General features: G+C 36.1%; 1 protein-coding gene across 4 annotated transcripts in view; it reads right to left on the bottom strand.

Annotated features, from left to right (window-relative positions):
* LOC150101214 (rho GTPase-activating protein 45-like) overlaps positions 1-27029 on the bottom strand; it is a 519012-nt gene that overhangs the window by 218509 nt on the left and 273474 nt on the right. For all 4 annotated transcript variants that reach the window (XM_090401286.1, XM_090401287.1, XM_090401288.1 and 1 more), the window contains 2 exons: positions 24927-25169; positions 12076-12192 (listed from right to left, as the gene is read on the bottom strand). In XM_090401286.1, coding sequence (XP_090257412.1) covers positions 12076-12192; positions 24927-25169 — 360 coding nt within the window. The remainder of the gene's footprint in view (positions 1-12075; positions 12193-24926; positions 25170-27029) is intronic.

The raw sequence follows: 27029 nt of genomic DNA on the forward strand, positions 1-27029 counted from the left end.
ATCAGCAAACAGCTGTATGTCATATGTCAAATCCTTCCCAGTGTCCTTAATGTACACATTGTATAACAATGAACCAAGGACTGATCCTTGCGGCACACAACTGGTTACCTTAAATCTTGCAGACTCACATCCCCCATGCAAAACAATTGTTCATTTCATGCATTTTGTTTGTGATAGTTTTTGGAATTTCCTTTTCTAATTTTTTTTTTTTTTTTTTTTTTTCATTTGGACTATCTATTTTTATGATTCACAATATCACTGTGTTTTTGTACCCCCCCCCCAACGAAACTTAGACAGCAGTAGCATATAGTGTGGAGAATGAAAAACTCATGGCTTCAATTACATGAAGTATCTAGTCTTCTATCCATACATGGCCTCAGCAGTGCCAGCTGCAAATTGCTACTGCTATACTCAAAGTTCATCCAGACACAATCTTGTAGAAAAACATCTGCAGGATTATTCACTAGCTGTTGTGATATTCAGTCTTATGTATAGGTAAATTATGTTGGGGGTTATACCAGCTCCCCACCATATTTAAGTGGGGAGCTGGTATATCCTCCATATCAAAGTGCAGCACTAAAGTAGTTCTGTAGACTGGTGGATTCAGCAAGTCTATGAAGGTTATCACCTGCACTGAACGTGTGGAAAGAGAGAGAGAGAGAGAGAGAGATAGGGAGGAAAACAAACACAGTAACCCCCAACATAATTTACCTTAATTAAAAACACATCCATCATATGCATTATCTTTGTAAATACAGCAAGTGAATATATAATAATGTAGTCAACTTTCAGAGCAACTAACATCATTAAACTCACTATAAACACTATCAGAAGAGTAAACTCACTCACTCACTGTGACACTACAAGCACCTTTTGGAATAAATTAGAGTAAACCCATTCACTACATTAGTAAAAATTCCTGGTCAAATACCACAGTATTACACATACACTGAGTTAGCTTTGCATTAGAATCCCCCTCCCCTCCATTTACATTTTCAGCATGATAATGAAGTACATGGTATCAATGTCATGTGCAGTTACTATAAATGGGCACAGACACACCTATCCTCTGTAAGTAATCAGTAACCATTTACCAGTAATAGAGAAAAGTGGCAATGTAAAGCAATTTGACCACAAACAGATAGGGCCCAGAGGGCAGAAGGGCTCACAGTGGTCAGCCATGCATGGTTAATCCTACAGGTGGGCATCGAGTGTCATGATTGGTATCTCAGCAACAACATGCAATAGTCACACAGATCACCCACCACTATAACAGCAGGACAATCTGACCCATTTCAACAAGCACCATCCAGTATATCTTGCTTCACCTGGGGGTTCCACTCCACAGCCAGAGACCAACAATAGTACCCATGATGACAGCCAGGTATTGCAAACAATGCCTCGCATGGGCCAAGGCCAAGGAATGTTGACAATGGACCCCTTGACAGATGGAAAGTTGTCTGGAGTGATGAGTCCCATTTCCTGCTGTACCATGCTGATGGCTGGGTTCACATTTTGCATAAACAGCATGAAGTCCTATCCCCTGGTTACACAATTGGGGTTCAACAGGCTGGTGGAGGAGGTGTTATGATCTGGAAAGCTTTTTCCTGGCATGCCCTAAGTCCGTTGGTTATCATCCCACAAACAATGAATGGTGAAAGCTGCAGGGTCCTGTTAGCCGATCATCTCCATCCATATCTGCAGGAGGTCTACCCTGACCACAGTGCCATCTTTCAACAGGACAATGCACCTTGTCATTGGGCGTGTACAACTACTGAGTGTTTGGAGGAACGACAATGAATTTGCCACACTGGCCTTTCCCCACCTCCAACTTCTGACTATAACCCTCCTCACTGAATATGCGCAGAATATGTTGGAATGGGATGTGAGAACTGCTGATCATCCTCCACTGAATGAGTGTGAACTGATGGAGTTACTGCAGCAGACATGGGTCGAGTTAAGCATGGAGGATTGTTTGACACCTTGTGGAATCTGTTCCCAGGCATTTGTGAGCTGTGACTGCAGAGAGAGAGGTAAGAGGTAGACCAATGCATTATTAGGTGGATGTTCCTAATGTAAAGCTAACTCAGTGTAGTATGTACTGCTGTTCTAAAGCCAATTTTTTATAGCAAACCATATCTGCTTTCACATGCTATATCTTTGGTTTCCTCAAGTTCATTACAGTGGAAGTTGCTGTAATCACAAAAGGCATGCAAATTCCAATTACTCTAACATGAAAAACTGAGTAATACATACATTAATTAATGGACAAATACACTTCATTAAAGCAGAAGCTGCAAAATTTAGCTAATACAAAATGGCAATATATATGTCAGTTTAACAATATATTAAATGTCAGAAAAACTGTTTCAAGCATCTTACCCTGCTCAATCCATTTATTGATATGTAGCATAGTAAAAGGGAAAGAATATTACAATTTGGTAATAAGTTATTACATTCTAATGTAGTAATTACTCATGCTAGCAATTTTATTTGAAACATTTATTTAAAAAAAGAATTGTAGAATGTTTAATTTTTAATTAAAGGATTTTATACTATCAGGCAAACTATGAAAACATCTTTTGTATGGTTGCAAAAAAGATGTCAATTTTTAAATACAGTGGATTAATCATAAAATCAAGGGAAAAGTACAGTAGTTCCTTTGATATCTTAATATCGTCACTTCCTTATTCTGTTGTGTTGTTTCTTCTCTATCCATGATCATGTCACACTTATCTCATACAAGTAACTTCTCATTGGTCATGAGGAAGAAATATGAAATTCAAATATTCCAATCTAAATGTGTAGGACTATATGGCAAGCAATTAGTTAAGTGATCTATTTCTGGATTACATAGGAAAATACCCTATGGAATCATGATGGCATCCTATCAAATTAAAGTACAGTGTGGAAGATATCTGTTACAAATTATAAGATATAGCAGATGTTCTAGTTAGAAAAGTATCTTAATAGTGTGGCTGGAAGAATGATGGAGCATGCCCCCCCCCCTTCTATTGGAGGAGGCCTAGGCTTTGTTCTTTCATGATGTAAGGGAGGAAATAATCCTAATCCGTGGCAAAAAAAAAAAGAAAACACATAACTGATAGACAAATATGCCAAGTGGTAAGTAGTATGGATGGTGAATTATGAGATGTAGTTGGTGAGAAGGGAGAGGTTACACTCAAAGCAGATATTCTGGGTTAATTTGCTTTTAGGAAATTATGGTAGACTAATGTATTATTATTTATTTACATATATTTAATTTGACATCTTCACTCAAAAATAGGACCAGAGTAAACTCACTGACTAAATTAGTAAAAAGTCCAGGTGAAATCCCTACAGTATTACACTTAGTATGTACTGCTGTGCTAAAGCCAACTCATACCAAGTTATAGTTTAACTGTAATAATTATAGCCAACTCATCATAGTTTGACTTGTTAAAACTTATATTCATATTCAGTTACATGGTTACTTAGGGTTAAAGAATCTTGAAAATACGTCACATAGCCATTTAAAGGAACAGTATCATCTTCATGGAATAAAGAATTAAGTTTAATATCCATTGATGCTTAATTAAGTTTTAAGCATGGGGCATATTATATGTACAGTTATTTATAATCTTCATGTATCACATGAAATATTCCCATGAATTTCAATATGTGATCCACAGGGATTATACAGTATTGCCATAAATACTGTTACACCTTCTGCACACCCCCACACTGCCCACAAAATTGCAGGAGCCTGGTTCTGTTAGTAGTGCTGTGCACAGCAAATATTCGTGTGTTTATCAGTAGAGAGAGAGTTGTCTAGCTGTACAGGTTAACATGCAGTGGGGAGATTATGAGAACTGTGTAGCTATTATAGTACTTCACAAGGTTGGAATGCACCCACCTGTTAATTTCAACACACTAAAAACACTCAGAATCATTATGATGTTTAATGATATAGATGTATCTGACTGCCAAAGAACAGGTCGACCATGCTGCGTTAGGATGCAACAGCTTGGGAAGGCTGTGATGGCATGCCTCTGCCGTAATCCTGTGAGAATGCAGAAAGTGATGTCACTTGTAAGACAGAGATGAATATTTCGCAGAGAATGTCATGTGTACTAATTGATGACCTGTGACAGCCTATTATCATTCAACTGGACACTTCCTAACACCACAACTTATGTGTCAAATGGTGATAAAATCAAAGGCACTTCTCCAGTTGTATGCAAACAACAGACACTGAGATATCCTCTTCAAAGATGAGAAGATTTCACCACTGAAGAGAGGTGAAAGAGTTAGTGGTATGTGTCATATATGGTAACACAGCACATGCCACAGATCACAGGATTCAGAGGGATCATCACCCCATATCAGTAACTGTTTGGTGGAGGATGAGGTACTGGGGTTATCCAATTTGCATTTCTACGAGAAAGGGGTGAAAACCTCCAAAGTGTATCAAGAGAGAGGTTATAGTACAACCCTTGAACAACACCTGTTTCACAGTAGGCAGTGGACCTTCCATCAGGACTTAGCCCCTTCACACAAGGTGAGGACAACACAACAGTGGCTGAAGGCAAATGTGGCCAACTGCAAATCATCTGATTGGCCATCTGGAAGGGTATCGTTTCTTGCAGGCTACTCTCTTAAATTGTGGTTGAAGCTTGAGAGAATAGCCTATAAGAAACAACACCCCAGCATCAATAGCCTGAAGATGGATTTGAAACAAGTAGTGGCAGCATTTCCATTGGATGTACATGCTGCCATGGATATGTGGCCTCACAGACTTCGGGCGTGCATGAAGGCAAAAGGGGAACATTTTGAACATTGAGTGCTGTTATATGCATGTTACATGTAGTTTGTACTAAAAGCTGTAAATGATTTACAGATAGATTAAAGGTTTATGCGCTGTTCGAGTTATAGCAGTATTTATGGATAGACTAGGTAAATAACTTAGATATAATGTGCAACCATGTCAAAAACTTAATTCAGCATCAATCTACCCATACATTCTTCAATCCACGTGCTAACTTCAGCATAAGCTATATACGGAGGCTGTTCAATAAGTTATGACTATATTTATACAGAAAACAGATTACCTTTAATTGTCATCGTTTACATGGTCTTTTTCGAAGTAACTAAACTACCATGATATGCGATGCATTTGTCCCAACGTTGCGTCCACTTCTTAAACACATGTGAAAGTCCGTTTTTTGAGAGTTCTTTCAAAACCGCCTCCGCAGCTTTTACATGCTTTGTTGCTTTCGAAATGGCGGCCTCTTAGTGGTTTCTTGAGCTGAGGAAACAGCCAGAAATTGCACGGTGCGAGATCAGGACTGTATGGAGGGTGTGGTAGGATATGTATGTTGTTCTTCTGCAAAACGTCCACTACACAACCAGCACTATGTGGCCTTGCATTATCGTGGTGCAATAAGAAGCCATTCTTCAGCAATGGACGCTTCCTTTTGATGTGCTGTACCACTGTCCGTAAAATATCCGCATAGTATGAGCCATTTACAGTATTCCCGGGTTCTACAGTGTGTTGGTAAACAATGCCTTCGTAGTCAAAAAACGTTATGGTCATAACTTTATCAGCCGATTTTACAGTTTTTGCTTTCTTGGGGGTAGGAGAAGACAGATGCTTCCATTCACTGCTTTGTTGTTTCATTGTAGGGTTATAGTGATACAACCAAGCTTCATCTGCTGTAATGATGCATTTTAAGAAGTTGTCGCCTTCTTGTTCCAGTGTTTCTTTCCATTCTGTGCACACATCCACTCAATGCTGCATTTGCTTCAGTGTCAAGAGTTTGGGAATCCATCGGGCGCAAACATGTTTCAGTCCCAAATGTTCAGCCACGATTGAGTGAACACTTCCCACAGAAATATTCAGGATAACATGCAGCTGGCGTACTGTAATCCTGCAATCCTCCTTGATGATAATCGTTGCTGTTTTGATCATTGTCTCTGTGATGGACGTTCAAGATCTTCCACATTTTGCCTTCCTTCCTTAAAAGTTTTATGCCAGCAAAAAACACTTGCCATCAACATTGCTTCATCGTAGAAAGCTTCGTGTATCATGTTAAAAGTGTCCGATGCCGATTTTTGCAAATGCACACAAAATTTAATCGCATAATGCTGTTCCAAGGACACTTCCATTTCGACGACTGGTCGCGACTCGTAGGCGTGCCGAAACAAGCTTGCGTTTAGTGACACTCTGGCACATCAGCCCGTATATGCCATCTATCAACCTCTTTTGTTAATACAGACAGCAACATTTCTTTATTCCACAGAAATTAATATTGTGATGAGTGGTTTCGCAACAGTAAAATTAGTCTTATTACTTATTGAACAGCCCTCGTATATTAGTCAATATAAGTATCCATTATACAATACTATTTTAGTGTGTTTAACAAGAGATTTCAAAAACAAAAATTAAATAGATTCCTGTTTTATATATATATATAACCATTAGAAACCAGATATGTTTAAATGCAGCTCACATATTAGATGATAAATACAGAAATTTTACAGTGGTTACATGACTGGAGTACAGCTCTAATAACACCTATTTATTAAAAGGAAAATAAAACAGACTATGGGTTCAAATCTTGCAGAGAACGTGGATGTCTGTGATGGTCTTTTAGTGGAAGATGAATTTCATCACTGAGTGTGAGACCTTGCTTATTAGAGGCCTCAAGTGGATTGAAAAAAATTCCATATTTGATCTCTAGAGCAGGGTTTCCAAGACCATGTAATAAATAAAAAAAAAACACAAAATTAATAAAAAGAAAGAAAAATCCTTAGTATATCTAGACTACTAATGTACTATAGGTCTGTAACCTTTTATGGCAGGGAATTACATAAATGGGGAGGTTGTTAGGATCAGATTTTTACTTTAAAACAAATAGTCCAGAAATCACAGGAATATAAAAAGAATCTAAGTTTTTCAGCTTTGGAAAAGGCACATAAGGAGCCAAGAGAAAACTTGTTAAAAATGCTACAATTATATGGCATAAGTGGAACATTATGCAGTGCAATATGTGACCTATACTGCTGTTAAAAGTTTAAGTAAAAGTAAGCATTTAAAATCGAAGGAGATGTAGGCAGAGGTTAGGTGTAAAACAAGGGTGCATGCTATTGCCAATATTATTGTTAATCAGGCATATCTGAGTCACACAAAACATTAGGTTCCAGACCACTGTCATGTACCAAATTTGGTCATATACTGATTCACCCCCCTACACACACACACACACACACACGCTTGTTGTGTGTGTGTGTGTAGGGGGGTGAACATATACAGGGTGTTCGGGATAAATTTGACAGTTTCGTAAGGAAAAAGAAAATCTTCTTTGTATCTATTAAATTTAATGAATTGACAAAAAAACATTACAGGCAGAGTTAATTACAATACTATCAACAAGATTTACTCAAAATAACCACCATTAGCATCGATCACAGCTTCAATTCTGCTTCGGAACCTCGAACAAGCTGATGCTACAGTCTCCCTGGGAAGGGCCGCAAAAACTGTTTTAATTTTATCCATTAACTGGGCTTTTGTATTACTGGAAGTGCGATTGGTGTCTTTTTCAACTGCGCCCCATACAAAATAATCCATGGGGTTAAGGTCTGGGGAGTTTAGAGGCCAAACATTTGGACTGGTGAAGTCGTAGAAATTTTCAGACAACCATTTTTGACTTTTCCCAGAGGTGTGGCAAGGGGCCGAATCCTGCTGCCATACATACGGCCTACCATTGGCTACCCTTGTTATCCAGGGCTTGACTACAGTTAGCAACTCCACGAACAAAGCCCGAATTCCAATGCCAGGGTTCTTCAACACCTGTTCCTGCAGATTTGCGAGGAATTCTGCTGTACGAACGCAATCAGATCATCTGCTAGGGATCTTTCTTCTTGCTACATCCTCGTAGTCACCATTGCAAGTCTCTAGTTCATGCCTGATTGTTTTTACTGTATTCAGGGAGCATTGGGCAGCAGTCGTAATATCCTTATTTTGATGGCAGGCACGAATCATCATGATACAAGTTATTCTCTTCCATGATTCAGGTGGGTTCCAGCTATCCATCCTTTCTGACATCTTGTATATGAATGAAGAAGGGTCCAAACTTTTAAATGAAGAGAAGTGTGTGTTAATACATGTAACTTACGGAAAAATATAATTAATTATAAATATGTCAAATTTATCCCGAACACCCTGTATATGTTCATGTATATTCACATATATGTGAATATATATATGCATGTAATTATTATTACGGCGACTCCAGGGAATCCTTAGACTCATCGACCGAGGCTTTAAACATCATGTCCACACAACTATACAACATTCTCACAGTATTATTATACCTTGCCTTGAACTCGCTCACCGTCATAGCACCCACAACAGACTCTGGTAGCTTATTCCACTCATTTACCACTCTAAAAGTAAAGAATCCAGCTCTAACATCCTTGCTAACCACACTCTTTCCCAGCTTCCATAGGTGTCCCTTAGTTCTCCCACCACCAGTCCTGATCTCAAAAATATCCTCTGAATTAATCCTATAGAAACCCTTTAGCAATTTGAATGTCTCAATCATATCTCCCCTTTTCCACCTATCAACTAATTTCTGCAACCCACAAATCTTCAACCTGTTGTCATAAGGTTCATTCCATAGACCTGCTATCATCTTGGTCACTTGCCTCTGGATCCTCTCCACCTCCTCCCCATCAAGAAGAAACCTAGGTGACCAAATCTGGGCACAGTAGTTGAGATGAGGTCTTATCAAGGCGCGGTACAGAGGTACAATAACTTGCTTGTCTCTGCTCGTCAAAGTATTTTTCAACAACCAAGTGAGTTGATGAGCTGATTTAGCCACTTTTGCTATGTGCCCCCTAAACTTCATCTCCCTATCCACTAACACTCCCAAGTCCCTGGCCTCATCAATCTCCTGGAGTACAGTTCCACCAATGTGGTATACTGCTGCTAATCTTTTCACCCCAAACTGCATAACCTTACATTTTGTCACATTAAATTGACATCCATTCTCCTTAGCCCAGAACTCCAATCTATCCAAGTCGTCCTGCAAGATTTTGACATCTTCTGTATTCACTATCGCCCTCCCCAACTTTGCATCATCAGCAAACAAATGAACTGTTCCTCTTAGATCCTTCCCTATATCGTTAATGAACAAATTAAACAGCAGTGGTCCAAGAACAGAACCCTGCAGCATGCCACTAGTCACAGGCCATCTTTTGGACTCTACCCTTGAGTAAACTACTCTCTGATATCTCTCCATCAACCACCCACCTATCCATCTCACCTACCCTATATTCATTCCCATATGTTGCAGTTTATGGATTAGAATTCCATGTAGTATCCTGTCAAATGGCTTAGCCAGGTCCAGCAGCATCACTGTAAACCCATTACCCTTATCCAGTTCAGCCGTCACTATGTTATAAAACTTGAGCAAGTTACTGAGGCATGATCTACCCTTCACAAAGCCATGCTGTCTCCCGTACGGTATCTCATTTTCATCAATCTATTCCTGTATTTTTCCCTTGACTACTTTCTCTAAGACCTTGACAACAACTCCTGATATGCTGATCGGTCGGTAATTTGCAACAGTAGTCTTGGATCGTCCTTTATGCAGTAAAACTATTTCCCCCTCTTTCCACACCTTTGGGACTCAACCAGACCCAAGACCCAGATTAAACAACATGGTCAAGGGCACAGACTATTCACCTCCATTTCATTCATCACAATTCCCATATAAACTAATGGTTCCTTCATTTTTTCAATGGCACCACCTGGATGATATACTCTTGCAAAGTGCTCGCTCAGTAATTCCACTATATTGACTGATTCAGTGACCTCCTTACCATCATCATCATTCCTTAAAATCGTTCTGCCGTGTACAGTTTTTTTTTTGCTTGCAGCATATTGAAAGAACTGTTTGGGATTCTCTTTAGCTTGCATAGCTAGTTTCCTTTCATAATCTGCTTTTGTTTTTTTTTACCACACTCATTACCCTTCTGGCCTGTGCTTTATACCGTTCGTGTGCCTGAAGGTCACCTTTCTCTTAAATTCCCTCCACAGTGGTTTCTTTTTTTGCAGCTCAAGCTTAATGGTGTTATTCATCCATTTAATCCCTACTTGTTTTACTATTCAGACCCTAGGTATACAATCAGCCATAACCTCCTGTAAATGCTCCTTGACCACTTCCCATGCTCTATCAACATCCAGCCCTTGCAGTTTTACATGCCATTGCACTGAACCAAGCAATCTACTAAGCTTGTCATACTTGCCAGCACGGTAATTCCACATATACCCTGTCAATCGAAAATTCCACACCTTTAGCCACCTCCCAGGTCAAGACCTTATGATCACTCTCACCAATAGGTGGCAACATGGTCATATTCATTACAGTCAAGTTCTCAGATGCTATTACCAGGTCAAGTACTCTCAAACCCCTGGTATTTTCAATTACATGCTGTCTCAGATAGTTTATCCCTTAATAATTGAATAAAATCCATTTCCTTCCTCACCCTCCTCTCCTCCTTCCAATTAATGTTACCATAGTTGAAATCCCCCATAATAATTACCCTCCTTCCACTCATTGCTTCTATTTGCTTATGCATACTATTTCCACCATCTATTCCATCACCTGGTCTATAGCAGCACCTAACTGTATATTTTGTTCTGCCAGTCTCAATCTCAAAACTAAACAGCCTCAAATGAGCTCTTTTCACTATCCTGCAATACAACTTCAATTCTCCTTGGCTGCAGTTCATCAGCTATCATCAATACACCCCTCCCCCCATTTTATTTTCTCTGTCCCTCTAAACACACTATAATCTACACATTCTATCCCACTAACTATATCATCTTCCATCAGCCATGTTTCACTAATGCCAATAACCTGTGGCCAGAAAGAGCCAACCAAGGCCAAAAATTCTTCCTTCTTGTTCCTAATACTCCTGGCATTAGTATACATGAAATGCAGATGTCCCTTTGTCCCACTCCTATCTTGATACGTTATTCTAACTATCCCATTCCGATTTCTTGTCCTTAGTACTGGCTCGGGTACATTATATACATTCTTACACTCAACTGTCTCACTGATGTCCACATATCCACTCCCCCCCCCCCCTCCTTGGTAGTTCTAGTTTCCCTGGTTCTGCACATCCATTTTCACTTCATTCAGCAACACTTTTTCCAGTCTCCGCACACCAAATCCATTCAAATGCATGCCATCCATCTTGTATAAATCCTTTCGCCCATCAAACTCATTCCACACGGCCACGAATTCCACACCACACCGTCTGCATAACCTGTGCATAAAGTCATTTGCGATTATGGCCTTCCTTCTAAACTCCTCTCTGTCGTACTGCGGCAACAGACTCACCATCCTAACTCTGTCACTCTTTTCTTTCGCTACCTTTAACAATACTTTCAAGTCCTGGTTTATGGTTAATGGTTTAATAACATTTTTAAATACTCATATATGAGAATAAATGATGTAAATAAGGCATTTACTCACATCAGGTATGAAAATGAAAAATTTAGAATACTTTTCGCAAAAGAAAAAGCTATTCTGAATAGCTTGGCTTAAGGGAACATGCCAACCAATTTGATCATCAATATACACCATTAAAAGGTTTTCCATTTTGGCAATAAAACTGTCACATTTGTGGATCACTGTAGCATTAATTAGTGGTGTGGATAGACAAGGACCTAGAATTCATTTGCCACATTGCACAAATTGTGAAGTTGTCATGTTGGATAATGGCAATGATGCAGGGACCCTGACATGCAAAAATAAAGAGGTTATGATTCTATTGTATAAGGCCTCATATGGATTATTGTGAACAGATTTGGTCATTGAGTTTTTGGTGATGAGGATATGTTAGAAATTGTCCAGAGAAGATTCACAAAAGTCAGTGGTCTTTAGGATGTGGAGTATGAAGACAGATTGAAAGAATGTGATTTTTTAGTTATGTATACTCTACAAGTTTCACTATATAAGAAGTTGATATATTTGAACCTATAATATTATATTCTTTATGTGGACTGACACTAAATCTGACCTGAACTGGTGCAGGAGCAGATACTGTGTGCTGTAACTGGAAATAGCCAACAGTAACAGCTTTCATGGTCTGGTCACATTGTAGCATTAATTCTCTTACTTGTATCAACACCTCTTCCTATAAAAGAAATATTCAGTCATAAGTACAAAGTTTACTGACAACTTAAAAGAAAATCATAAGCTATTTCATTCATATAAGCAATTGTAAGGGAGTATATTTTTTAATGAAATTCTATCATAATCTGGTTTTCTATAACACATTTTTCTTTGGAAAGTCAATATAATAAACATGTTGATTAAATAAAAAAGATCACTTGCTAATGTCAACAAATCAACATGTAATGAAATCACTTATACATCTTATCCACATGTAAGATGCTATCAAAATTGTCATGAGGAAAGGCTACCACCTGCAAATGAAAACATGTCATTTTTTCACAAATCATTATCATTATCTCACAAATGTTTATGTAATAAATAAAAAATAAAAAGCAGAAAAAATAACTTTTTAAAATATCTTTAAAACATTGAAAGAATTTTTAAAACATATGGAAAATGATGAGGCTAGAGATGCCATATTGCATTTAGGAGTGCAGAAATGTATGTTTTGGGATAAATGTTAAAGATACCAAGCTATTTTAAACCTGGTTTTACTCCATTTCCCAAGTAAGCAAACAGACAAACAAGTCAAGTTTGCACCTGCAATTGTTACAAATCTAGCTGATCCTGCACATTTTGGGATAATTAAATCATTTCTGAATTTTAGTAAACAGAGATTAGAAATTTTCCCATGCAGCTGGAAATTTGCAAGGATTATCTCCATTCATAAAGAAACTTCATTATATAGAATGAAGAACAGCAGGTAGGCCACTTAGTCATAAGCATTATGACAAAGTAGACGTCGTAAAGAAATGCTGAGGTGTTGTTCATTATCCATTATAAAGCTTAACAGTATAACTAATGCCAAGAGGAAAAAAATGCATTTATTCAACTCACTAATATTTCACTGGCTTTCTGCCCAGCATCATCAGAGTTGCATGAAATTAAGCTGTTTCTACAATTACATAGTTTAGTGCTGTGTGTCTGTCAGTTTCATTGTGCTTTGATGATGCTGGGTAGAAAATCAGCAAAATATTAGTGAGTTTAATGAATGATTTTTTCCCTCTTGGTGTTGGTTATACCTTTAACCTTTATTATGGATATTATGCAGTGGCAAGCCCTAAAGAAAACATTGATTGATTCGGCCAGAGAGGCATGTGGTGAGATTGTCTGCAAGGATAGAAAAATCAGAACTTCATGGTGGACACAGGAAGTTAAAAAGGCAGTGAAGAAAAAAAAAAACAGTGTATCAAAAGTTCCAGGCAAATAAGTCAGCTTATACTCTTAGAGAATGTAGAGACAAATTTAAGAAAGCTAAACACTGTGTAAAACTAGCTAAACAAAAGTCATGAAAAGACTTTGTTACGAACACAGAAAATAAATATCAAGAAAGTGGCAAGATATTCTAGAGGTTGTTAAAAAAGCTCAGAAATGGAAGAAAGAGTGCTGTTAAAAGAATTAGAGATGTCCTTGAAGTATGGAGAAAAAGATATCCTTGAAGTATGGAGTAATTACTTCGAAAAATTGCTAAATGAAACAAGCAGTGATAGCACAGTGGTAAAAAAAAAAAAAAAAAAAAACTCAACAGGGATGCAGTAAGGAATACATATCCATACTTGAAGTAGAAAAAGCCACTAAAGGCCTGAAATGTGGAAAGAAAGGCAACAGGAGTAGATGATATTCGACCAGAAATGCTCAAGTATGGAGATATAAAAGTCTTACGGTGGCTGCACTGCATAGTTCAGAAGGCCTTAGACAGAGGGATGAATTTCAGATGATTGGAATAGAACTCTCATAGTATCCATATAAAACTGAATAAAACTGAATTTTATTTATTAGTCAATAAATAAAATAAAACTGAATGTGAGAATTCCAGAGGTATTTCTTTACTGAGTGTTTCAGGTAAGATTTACACAAGTATACTTGAGAAACAGTTGAGAAGGATTGTGAAAGAAAAGCTTGGTGAAGAACAAGCTGGATTCAGGTCATATAGAGGCTGTCAGGATCAGATTTTCACTTTACGACAAACAGTTGAGAAATCGTGTAAATATAACAAAGATCTTTTTATTATGACCTTTTTCTTGACTACTAGTATTAATAAATTAAAGACTTAATTATGTATGTTAGTCAAGTAAATATTAGTTTAATATCCAACGTGTCACTGACTGATATCTGTCAGCATTTTCAAAGGAATACACTGGTAAGCAATAGAAAGTAACAAAAACTAGGAAACTAACCGACAATTCTAAAAATTATATAAAGTATCACTGCCCATGATACAATGATATAATACGCATGTCGCAAGCACAACGTTTTATTTGTTGAGATATTTAATGTAATTTTCATGAAAGTTCATTTCTTTTTGGTTAAATGATCTGATTAGAGTTTTCCATATATCTGGTAAGATTAGGCCTTGATTCTTATTTAAGTTACCTGTTGAATGGGCAACTGTAGCAGCTTCTTTAAATGTTCTGGAATGGTAGTTGTCTTCTAAGTAGGGAATATGACTCATATCCCATTCAATATTATGGTTGGTAGAGGCAAAGTGTGAAGAAAGGTCTGATATATCCTGTCTGTTATTCCTTACATAGCCTATGTGTTTTTTCTTTCTTGTATCAAAACTTCTAGATGTTGTCTGTCCAATGTAATTAATACCACAAGAACAAGGTATGCTATAAACTCCAGAGTATTTATAGAAAGGATGGCTATCTTTCAGTGATCTTATAAACTTTTGAATGGTCTTAATAGGTTTGAAGGTTACTCTGATATTATATGGTTTTAGAAGAAGAGCTAATTTTCTGGATATGGCACTAACAAATGGAATTGTTATAGAGCTGATGTATTGGGTTTCATTTCGTTGTCTTTGCAGTATGTCACTAAAGAGAATCTTGTTGATGATTCTTGTAGGGTTGCCATTTAGGGATAGATCTTTGGATATTTTCATTAATTCTTCTTGTAGGTAGTTAGGGTCTGTGGTACACTGTATAGCTCTTTTTTTGAGCATATGGATTATATGCTCAAAAAAATATATTATATTTTTTTTGAGACCAGAAGTTTATAAGATCACTGAAAGATAGCCATCCTTTCTACAGATACTCTGGAGTTTATAGCATACCTTGTTCTTGCGGTATTAATTACATCGGACAGACATCTAGAAGTTTTGATACAAAAAAGAAAGAACACATAGGCTATGTAAGGAATAACAGATAGGATATATCAGGCCTTTCTTCACACTTTGCCTCTACCAATCATAATATTGAATGGGATATATGAGTCATATGCCCTACATAGAAGACAACTACCATTCCAGAACATTTAAAAAAGTTGCTACAGTCGCTTGCAACACGCATATTATATCATTGTATCACGCACAGTGATAACTTTATATAATTTTTAGAATTGTCGGTTAGTTTCCTAGTTTTTGTTACTTTCTATTGCTTACCAGTATATTCCTTTGAAAATGCTGACAGATATCAGTCAGTAAAATGTTGGATATTAAACTAATATTTACTTGACTAACATACAGAATTAGGTCTTTAATTTATTAATAACAAAGATCTGTATTTAAGTTTTGTAGATCTGGAAAGGCATATGACAAGTTGCCAAGAGAGAAGCTATTCAAAACATTACAGTTATATGGTGTCAATGTGGAATTATATCAAGCAATACTTAGTCTTTATTTGAGTTGCAAGTCAGCAGTTAGAATTCAACAAAGTACAAGAAGGCGGTTTTATGTTAAATCTGGTGTCAGATAATGATGTACATTATCTCCTCTGTTATTCATAATCTATATGGATCACATTATGAAGGAAAGTGGTATTAAACATGATATCAAAATTGGAGATGTTAATCTCAGCTATTTGCTTTATGCAGATGATGTTATACTTTTAAATAAATCCACTACAAGTGTGCAAGATTCCCTGACTAAATTGAATAACTGTTGTAATAGATATGGTATGAAGGTCAGCAATAACAAGGCAAAGACAATGAAAACAGGCAGAAGCATTGAAAATAACATTGTGAATGAAGAACCTATAGAACAAGTAAAACATTTCAGCTACTTGGGCATGATTTTTAGTGAAGATGGTAAATTAAATATGGAAACAGACAACAGAATCAACAAAGCTGGTATGGTAGGAAGTCAACTGAATAAATTTATATGGAATAAGAGAGCAATTAGTCAAAACACTAAATTTGCTATACACAAGACAGCTTTCAAACCAATTTTAACTTATGGATCTGAGAGCTGGGTTAGAAATAAAACACTTGACCAATGACTGGAGACCACAGATATGAGAGTCCTGAGAAAGAATAGGGGCGTGAACAGATGGCATCAATGGCAATATCATATTAAAAAACGAGGATATTAGGTATAGTTTCTGGGAAAATTCCCATGCTACTCCTCTTAAACACTATTATTATAATTATAATAATAATAGGAAGGGAGCATGGGGGGGGTTGACGCGGGAAAAATAAATCTGGAAACCCAGGTTTTGTGTTAATAATATATATATAAATATATACATTATTCTGTTTAGGGGCGGAAGGGTTTACTTATGGGGAAACTGGGACAGGGGAGAGCATTAACGGGGTGTGGACTGTTTCGGTCGACTGACCATCATCGGAACATTTTCGAAATGAGTGTAGGACTATGTCAATACTGGAAGTTGAATCTGCCAAATAAGGGCATTTGTTGTCGCTGTATTTGAATGGTTTTATGAAAAGTTTTTTTTCTTCTTAATTATATCACATAGATTTGTATAATAGTGCTTTTAAGTAATAGCCAGACCAGATATAATCACTGTACTGTGGTATTGTGATTCTAAATGTCTTTGCTTCGGTTGTTTTTTGATTAACATGGAAGTGCTAGTTAACATTACAAAAATGGCAGCAGTGGCAATAAAGAAACATGCGCCAGCAACATGGAAGGTCACAACTCAGGAGATTGAGTTTTTTCCTGGACTTTTCGCAGTGGACACAATACAATTGTTTTGTGTATGCACTCAAAAATGTTAAAGATTTATGGAGTATTAGTATGAAATGATAGAAAAGGAAAGTATTATAGTGTATTATAGGGCAGAGTGATGCAGTGCAGCAAATGTGAGAAGTGTGATGAAAGGTTATGACATTCCAAAAATGAGAACAGTGTTACCAGAAATAATCAGAAAATGGATGGAAGAGCTTAAGCAAGAGTTAATGAAAATGAAGAGTCAAGTTAAACATACAGAGGAGAAAATTGAATATTTAAAGAAGAGAATAATTGATATAAATGAAAAGGAGATTAATAGGAAGAAGCAAGCATCTAAAGATGATAACATCTTTACATGGCGATTCAATCATTAAAGGTGTGGTAAAAAAAAATAAGGTGCATAAAATATGTTCTCCCGGTGGTACCATAAAACAAATATTAGATGCTTTGCACAGAAAGAAAGAATGGGCGTCAGAATTAGTGGTAGTGATGGAAACAAATAACACGGATAGTGAGACAAAAAATGTGGAAAGGGACTTGAAGTTGTTGCAGGAGGTGAAGGATAATAGTGTCATTGGGAAAGTGGTTAGTTTGTTGCACGGATATGAGAGTATAGAACTGAGAAAGGAAACAACGATAATAAATGACAAGATGGCTGAATTGTGTCAGGCAGAGAGTGTTCAATTTGTTAATGTATGGAATGAATTCGAAGAAAAGTTAGAATGGTTCAAAGCCGATGGAACGTATCTGAATGGGTTTGGTGTTGGTCACCTGGAGTAGTTTTTGTTTACTAAAAGTCAGAGAGAGGTTGAGGAAGGACAGGAAGAGGTGGATATAAAGGAGGTTAGAAAGTGATTATGGCAGGGCACAGTGATGCGGTGCAGAACAGATGGAATGAGAAGTATATGAATGAAAATCAGAGACATGATCAGGGAAACAGGAATGGTCAGAACAAGGAGAGAAGTGTATTATAGCAGAGAGAGAGAGAGAGTACAGAGTGATTGTTGATGGGATAGTCTCCAAGAGTGGAGAATTGTTATGCTTGTATACTAATGTAAAGTATCAGAAATAAATGGTCTGAGTTTGTAGCATTGATCAAATCAGTATGCCTAAAAATAATTGGCATAAGTGAAACTTTTTTTTTGACTGAGGATGATATACTGTTAGGACTTGAAATGGCAGGATATTGAATTTTCCAAAAGGATAGGAAGAAGTAAGGAGGGGGGGGGGGAAATGTTAATGGTAGCAGAGGAATTGTGTCCTTCAAGAATGAAAGTGGAAAATAATATTATTCGTAAACATTTTGAAGCTGTTTGGTGCGAACTTGAGATCAATACAGTAATATTTCTAACAGAATGTCATTATAGGCCAGGGAATGTGAACACTAATTGTGAAATGTTTAGACAAATTAGTTGGGAAAGTAAAAGGAAGATGATAATGCTAATGGGAGATTTTCATTATAGGAACATCATTTGGAAAGAAGAGATAGTGCATAGTAAATTGATGCAAAGAGAGTGAATTTGTTGAATTTCTGCAGGATAATTTGGCAGTGTTGATATCTCAATTCATAACCACATGCTCACAGAATGTGGTTGTGAATGATGTATCAACACTGCCACCTGTTGGTGAAAGTTATCATGAGGTATAGGTTTGTAAGGTAGTCAAACAGGAAAAAAGTTGTTATCAAGAAGGTCTATATGGTGAACTATAAGGTGAGTGATTATGGGAAGCTCCGTAGTCAACTAGCATCAATAAACTGGGTTGATGAATTATGTAGAAAAGATGGTGAGAGTGCATGAGAAATGATAAGGTAGTATCTAACACAAGCAATGCATAACTGCATACCAAGAGTTAAGCAAATAAAGAGAATAGGAGTGAGATGGATGAAGTAAAATCAAGCAAGCAGTGTTATAATAGAAGTTATGGAGGAAGTACATGACAGTTTGTAGTGAACAGATGCATGAAGAATATATAAAAAAGGGAATGATGACAAATGACAAGCATGGTTAAAAAGAAAAAGTAGAATATGAGAGAAGATTGACCAGTCAGGTCAAAGTTAATCCAAAGGAATTTTTCTGCTATATGTGGCAAGCAAGAAGAAAAATAATTATGTCAGGTTGACACTGGTGGATAGTTATGATAATAGAGTAACCATACCAAATGATGTAACAGAATTATTTAACAAACATTTTGTCAGCATATATTACAGTGTGTAAATGATGCTGTGCAACATATAGAAGAGAGGGAAGGGTTAGGAGAATTAAAGGTGAAAGAATCAGAGGTGTATCACATGTTGCTCTTGGGTTAGATGTTAAGATGGCTGTGGAAATAGATGAATATATCACCATGTATTTTTAAAGGATGTGCAAAAGAATTAGCCATGTCCTTGAACTACTTATTTAATGAAGGTCTTGCAGTGGGAAAGGTTCCTAAGGAGTGGAAAGAAAGCAAAATAATACCTCTCCACAAGCATGGTTCTAGAACAGAAGTTTCCAATTATAGAACAGTCTCTATAACTGCAGTTGTGATCAAAGTGTTGATCACAACTGATAATGTTGGTAACAGACTGATTTGGAGAAAAATTGTAGATAGGAAATTAGTAATGATGTAAATTTTTCATGTAGTACTATCATATCCTGTATACCTTGAGGGTGCATGTCAGGAATTTGATGATGACGATGTGCATTTTTATCAGATGGAGCATCACTTCTGAGAGTGAATTTTTTTGCTCTGAACTGGAATGATTTACTGGAGTAAAAAAAAAAAAGTCAATCCTTTGGATCAAATCCTCAAAGATAGATATCCCAGAACCTAAACATGAATTGTGTCAGTAGGATAGAAATATATTCACAAAAAAACTAGTCTAGCCATAAATACTCTCACAAATTGAGCAGTGCATAAACCTTGTATCTATCAGTAAATCATTTACAGCTTTCAGTGCATACAAACTTCATGTGTAACATGCATATAGTCAATGTTTGAAATGCTTCCCTTTTGCCTTCAAACAGGCCCAAAGTCTGTGAGGCCACATATTGGTTGCAGCATGCACAATATTGAATGGAAACAATGGAAAATCTATCTATTCGATCTTGTACTACTTCTGCTCACCCCACATCCACCTTCAGGCTTGCGATGCTGGAATGTCCTTTCTTATAGGTTACTCTCTCTCGCTCTCAAGCTTCAACCACAATATGAAACCAAATTCAGATATCCATCAAATTCAGATAGGACCTTCCAGAGACCAATGAGATGGTGGTATGTGGTCAGGCACATTCACCTCCTCAACACTTTTAAAACTCAAACTTCTTACCTTTTCACAAAGATACACTGTCACCATTTCTGCTATCTGGGGTTTAAGACAACTTGTCTTATTTTGATCAAATGGGAAGATTGGTCAAAAAACATATTTTAGAACACCATCCAGTTTATGAAACCTGATAATGGTTTAGCTCAATGTGGTATTGGTAACACAACTCACAAGATCCAATTGGCAAATTTCAATTTACATTTGCTTTGGATAAATATTAACTTTTAAATGTAAATGATCAAACTTTCAAAGTGCTGAAGCCTTATTCCATCATCCCATCACAACAAATCATAACGACCTGCCTTCCTATTCCAAAAGTTTGGTTAAACTTATCCTCAAATGCATTAAATTTTTTTAATTTTTAAATTTATTTTTATAAATGTGTGTGTGTGTGTATGTATTATATACATACATACATATCATATCTCAATATTGTGTTAATCTAGTTGCCATGTCATTTAGAATGATCTATTACAACATGCATTTTAATATACATTTGGCACATTTGTGTATATAAGCAATTCCTCGATTAATGCATTTAATGCGTTCTTTAAAACAGGCGCATTAATCGAAAACGCACTAATTGAATATAATAACCTATGAGAAAAAGTATAATTTATTCCTTAAATTTCTTTTTTGACCCTTAATTTTTTTTTATAAAAGAATTAGGGCATATCTCAAGGCCTAGTTAAAGAAAAACCATGAAGCTGAAAAAAAGTAAAACATTATTATTTTTTTAAATAATGAAACCTGTCGTGAGATCATAATTAAAAGAAACACACGTATTAACCACAGCGAAAATTATTTAACTGTAAATATTTCATCCTAAGTATCTTAGGACATCATCAGTACAGTAGTTTAAACAATAATAGGAATAACATAAGTTAGGGCACATGATTACAATAGAATCTCATTAAACGTGCGTAAAGTGTTACAGAAGTAAAAAAATAATAATTATTATTTTACACAATTTTGTATGACAATTTCCCATACTTTAGAAATAGTAAGAACATCGTTGCAGTTTAAATTTGGTCTATGTAGTAGGGCTTCAGAACTTTCTTTATATAAACGTTCATGTTTATATAAAGATCTATGTAAAAGTTTAGACTTTTCCCAATGGATCCTATGGCTTGGATTTTCAATTCCGTGTTGAGAGAGGCCAGATTTCTGCGGTTTAAAAAGACGAATGTGGTCTTGATGTTTCGAGATGTGTTTCTGAACAGACCTACTTGTCTGCCCAAAGTAAGACAATTTGCATGAGCATGAAATATCGTAAATGCCAGGCAACATCAAAGGTGAGAGTTTGTCCTTAGGAGAAGGTAACAAGTTGTAAATTTGGTTGATAGGTTTGTAAGTAGTGGCAAAATTGTATTTCTTCATAATTTTAGAAAGACGTTCAGAGATGCCTTTAATGTAAGGTATGGGAATCCTATGGACTTCTTGTCTGGTTTGATATGTGTGGGAAAGTGACTGGTGATTTTTTGAGTTGTTTTAGGATTATATCCATTTAGGATGGCTGTATTTTTGATTACTTTTAATTCTTGGTTTAGAGATTCTTCAGAGGAGCAGAATTTGTGTGCTCTGGAAACTAGTGATTTAATAATGCCAGATTTCTGAGATGGATGATGAGTGGAAGAATTGTGAATGTAGCGACCTGAGAATGTAGGCTTGCAAAAGACAGATGTGGTGATGGAACTGTCTTCTTTTCTTTGAACGTGTAAATCCAAAAAGGAGATACCCTGTGGAGATTCTTTTTTAAGCTACACAAAACTAATGTTCCACTCAGACCCGTCGTAGACTGTATCAGCAGTCCAACTTACAAGTTATCAAGATTCTTATCTAACCTTCTCCGTCCTCACATAGGCCCCTCAGTCTCTTCAATCAAAAATTCTACAGAGTTTCACACAAAAATGAAAGACATTCAACTGTCAAAAACTGACTTGTTAATCAACTTCGACATTGTCTCCCTCTTCATGAACATTCCCCATAAAGAAACAATAGAATTACTAACTCAAAAATTTCTGTCTAATAAAGTTGAATTGCTCAAGTTTGTTATTGCATCAGGTTACTTCACCTGGAAAGGTCAAATTTACAAGCAAAAAGAAGGAACAGCAATGGGATCTCCTTTATCACCAAACCTAGCAAACTTGTTTCTAGAACACCTTGAGGAAAAAATATTCACTTTTGAACCCAAACCAAAACTTTGGTTTGGGTTCAAAAGTGAACTTAAGATATGTTGACAACGTATTTGCAGTCTGGGATCATTCCGAACATGAATTACAACTGTTTCTAGATAAAATTAACGTTCTTCATCATCGCATCAACTTTACATTAAAAAAAGAATCTCCACAGGGTATCACCTTTTTGGATTTACACATTCAAAGAAAAGAAGACCGTTCCATCGCCACGCCTATCTTTCACAAGTCTACATTCTCAGGTCGCTACATTCACAATTCTTCTGCTGATCATCCATCTCAGAAATCTGGCATTATTAAATCACTAGTTTCCAGAGCATACAAATTCTGCTCCTCTGAAGAATCTCTAAACCAAGAATTAAAAGTAATCAAAAATACAGCCATCCTAAATGGATATAATCCTAAAACAACTCAAAAAATCATCAGTCACTTTCCCACGCATCAAACCAGACAAGAAGTCCATAGGATTTCCATACCTTACGTTAAAGGCATCTCTGAACGTCTTTCTAAAATTATGAAGAAATACAATTTTGCCACTACTTACAAACCTATCGACCAAATTTACAACTTGTTACCGTCTCCTAAGGACAAACTCTCACTTTTGATGTTGCATGGCATTTATGAGATTCCATGCTCATGCAAATTGTCTTACTTTGGGCAGACAGGTAGGTCTATTCAGAAACGCATCTCGAAACATCAAGACCACATTCGTCTTTTTAAACTGCAGAAATCTGGCCTCTCTCAACACGGAATTGAAAATCCAAGCCATAGGATCCATTGGGAAAAGTCTAAACTTTTACATAGATCTTTATATAAACATGAACGTTTATATAAAGAAAGTTCTGAAGCCCTACTACATAGACCAAATTTAAACTGCAACGACATTCTTACTATTTCTAAAGTATGGGAAATTGTCATACAAAATTGTGTAAAATAATAATAATTATTTTTTTACTTCTGTAACACGTTACGCACGTTTAATGAGATTCTATTGTAATCATGTGCCCTAACTGTATGTTATTCCTATTATTGTTTAAACTACTATACTGATGATGTCCTAAGATACTTAGGATGAAATATTTACAATTAAATAATTTTCACCGTGGTTAATACGTGATTCTTTTAATTAATTAGTAAAACATATTCAGAATATAAATTTATTATTCTACTTCTTAACAAAGAATTGAGCTAACATAGTTTGCCAGGCATTCTATTTCTTTTTTTCATACAAACTGAAAAAAATATGGCCCTATTGCCTCTTGTACTACATCTGCAAAATTTACTGCTTCTCTCTTCATCAGGATCAACCTCTAAGCATTGCTGCTTAAAAACTTCGATTGTATGAAAAATATTTTGAAATTGTTTCTGTGAAATCTCTTTGGGCTTGTCAGTGATTAAATTTTCTTCATATTCTTCAGGATTTTCCTGCTGTGCATCTAAATTCAGCAGGTCGGAATCACTCAATTTCTTAGAATGAGAAATTGAGTGGATCGTGACAAAATAAACAACATGTATGTACTGCCGCTTACCAACATTAAGAATTAACCTCTTTCGTGGTATTTATCATCTGTATTCTTCACAAAATCTTTCCATGACTTGAATAGCTTATACCACTAGAATCATTTAAATGGATTTCAATTTTAAAAAGTTTTAATTTGTTGACCACTGTAATATGTATTTAAGTTGTATATGAATTTCAGTGGGCAGCATGAAATGCCTACTTTCAGAGTTCTATATATTTGGAAAATCTAGAAAAGCTATGCTGGACTGCATCAGTCTAATGTTTCATCTTCCATTCTATTTAAATGACTATGTCGCTTTGGATTTGCTCTCATATCAAAATTTGGGATTTTGGCTCATTTACATCTAACTTCCCACCAAACCAGCTTATTCTGTTATCTATTTCCATATTTATCATCCTCATAAAATTACTCAAATAGTCAAAATGTTTTGTTGGACTTTCATAGTCTTCATTTCCTGATGTGTGCCTCTCGAGGGCACACATCAGGAAATAACCTGTCAATAGTTAAGACCATTGATAATTCACACAAGATTCCCCCCGTCTCCTCCTTTGACAAACTTCCAATAAAGCAGAAGTTATTAACTTTTCTAGATTCCACCAAAACTGTGGCAAAGATTGATTTCGATTATTCTTCAAATATCTATTATATAAAGCAAAAATTAACATATTTTCACATTGTGTGTGTTAATACACACACACTCAATGTAAAAAGCAAACACAGATGAATATATGAGTATGCATGTACAAAATTTAAGCTAACCTTTATTTTCTCTAAAGACTGCTGCCTTTCATTTGCTTCTGCTATACAGCCTTTATATGTTGTTTCAGCTTCTGTAGATTTCTGTTGTGCATCCTCTTCTAATTTCTTCTTCTTTTCTGCTTTACTTGATTCAATACCTTCACTGACCTCTGCTTTTTGTGAAGATTCTTTAGCTTTTTCATATTCTTGTTGCCGCTGGTGATAAAGAGACTTTGCTTTACGCAAATTGCTCAGAGCTTCATGCTAAAAAAAATATATATACTTAAAGAAAACCTATACAGGTTAAGAAGAATTAGCTAAGGTCGTATTCAAAAAATTTCACAAAATGTTAGCAAAAATATGAAAATAGAATAATCACTTACAAATAGCAATTATAAATCTTTAGCTGTAGCAAGAAATTCATGCTCAGGAACATAATACATATTGTCCCATGGGAAACAAAAAATATGGGGCCATGAAACATTTTTTTAAATTTAGGATAATTTTGTTAATTTGATTTATTCTTGTTTAAAGTGCTTTGCTGAATGCTTTTCAATACACTGATAGGTATGAAATGCTATCTAAAAATGTCTGCAATGGCTAAAAAAATGTGCAGGCTTACAATATTACATTATTAACAGCATCTTCATGGAGTCTGGAGACTCATTGCAGGAGACCCAAATTAACCATGATAAACACAAATCCCATCATGTCCCTCCTTGAACCTGTTCACCATCAAGAGAATTCACAACCAATTCTGGCAATCCATTCCACTCACTCACCACTCTCCATGCAAAAAATCTGGTCTGCACACCCCTACTAACCACACTCTTACAAAACTTCCACGGATGGCTGATGTTTCTAATGATGTTGCTACATTCTGTACCCTTGTGCTGATTTGCTACAAACCAGCTTCTCTCTTTATACAGGTCTTTCAACTTCTTTCTTTTGAGAAAAACCTGTTCCTTTCTCCATTCAATTGTATTCTGTTTTACTGCTTGTTTGAATTTTAACCACATATGCCAGTTCCAAGTAACATTATTCCAATTTGAACACAGGATCTGGAATTTGGTTGAAAAGATCAATGGAAAATTTGGTGGAAGTCTCCATGGCCCAGAACTGATCTCTACTTTTTCCATGCAGCAGAATTTAAGTAGAACTGGATTATGATCTGACATGTTAATGTCAAGATGTTTTATTTGAATTATCCTGTTTATAAGGGAATAAGAAATAAGCCTACTCCCCACCATATATATAAAGTGTTCACAAAATTATAAATAATAGAATAAAATCTAAACTAGAGGGAATGCAATCCTGTGAACAAGCTGGATTTAGAAAAAATTACAATACTTTGGACCATATTCACACATTAAGACAGCTCATTGAAAAATCAATTGAATACAATAAACCCTTATGTCGCCTATATAGACTACGAAAAAGCATTTGATTCAGTTAAAACATCTGCGACACTAAAAGCACTTGAAACCTAGGGAACTGAAAAACCATATATATATATATATAAAAATATTTACAATAATGCAACTTCTGTAATTAAATTATACAAAAACAGTGAAAAGTTCCCAATACAAAAAGGCATCCAGCAAGGTGACATATCTTCCATATCTTCCAAATTATTTACAGCTGCACTAGAGAAAGTCTTTAGAAATCTTGATTGGGAAACAAAAGGAATAAACATAAATGGAGAAAGGCTGCATCATCTGAAATTTGCAGATGATATTGTTCTAATAGCAGATAATCTTGAAGATCTGGAAGAAAGGCTAAATCAGCTAAATGAAGCCTCCAGAGTAATTGGATTAAAAATAAATAGGGAAAAAAATAAAAATAATGAGGAATAAATACATAAACCATAGAGCTGTCAAAGTTGAAAACCATGAAACAGAACAAGTTACTTCATATGTATATTTGGGCCAATTGTTATCCTTTGAGGATTACCCAAGAAAAGAGATTGAACGAAGAATTCACCTTGGATGGATAGCTTTATGGGAAAATGAGAGACATATTCAGAAGTGACATCCCTATGAGTCTAACATAGTATAATGCTCGAGTCTTGACGGGTAACAGATTGATCTGGGGGAAAATTGTAGATAGGAAGTTAGTGGTGAT

This window comes from Typopeltis vanoorti, chromosome 12 (genome assembly GCF_054136105.1).
Source record: "Typopeltis vanoorti isolate ZY-2024b chromosome 12, IOZ_Tvanoo_1.0, whole genome shotgun sequence".
Classification (NCBI taxonomy): Eukaryota; Metazoa; Arthropoda; class Arachnida; order Uropygi; family Thelyphonidae; genus Typopeltis; species Typopeltis vanoorti.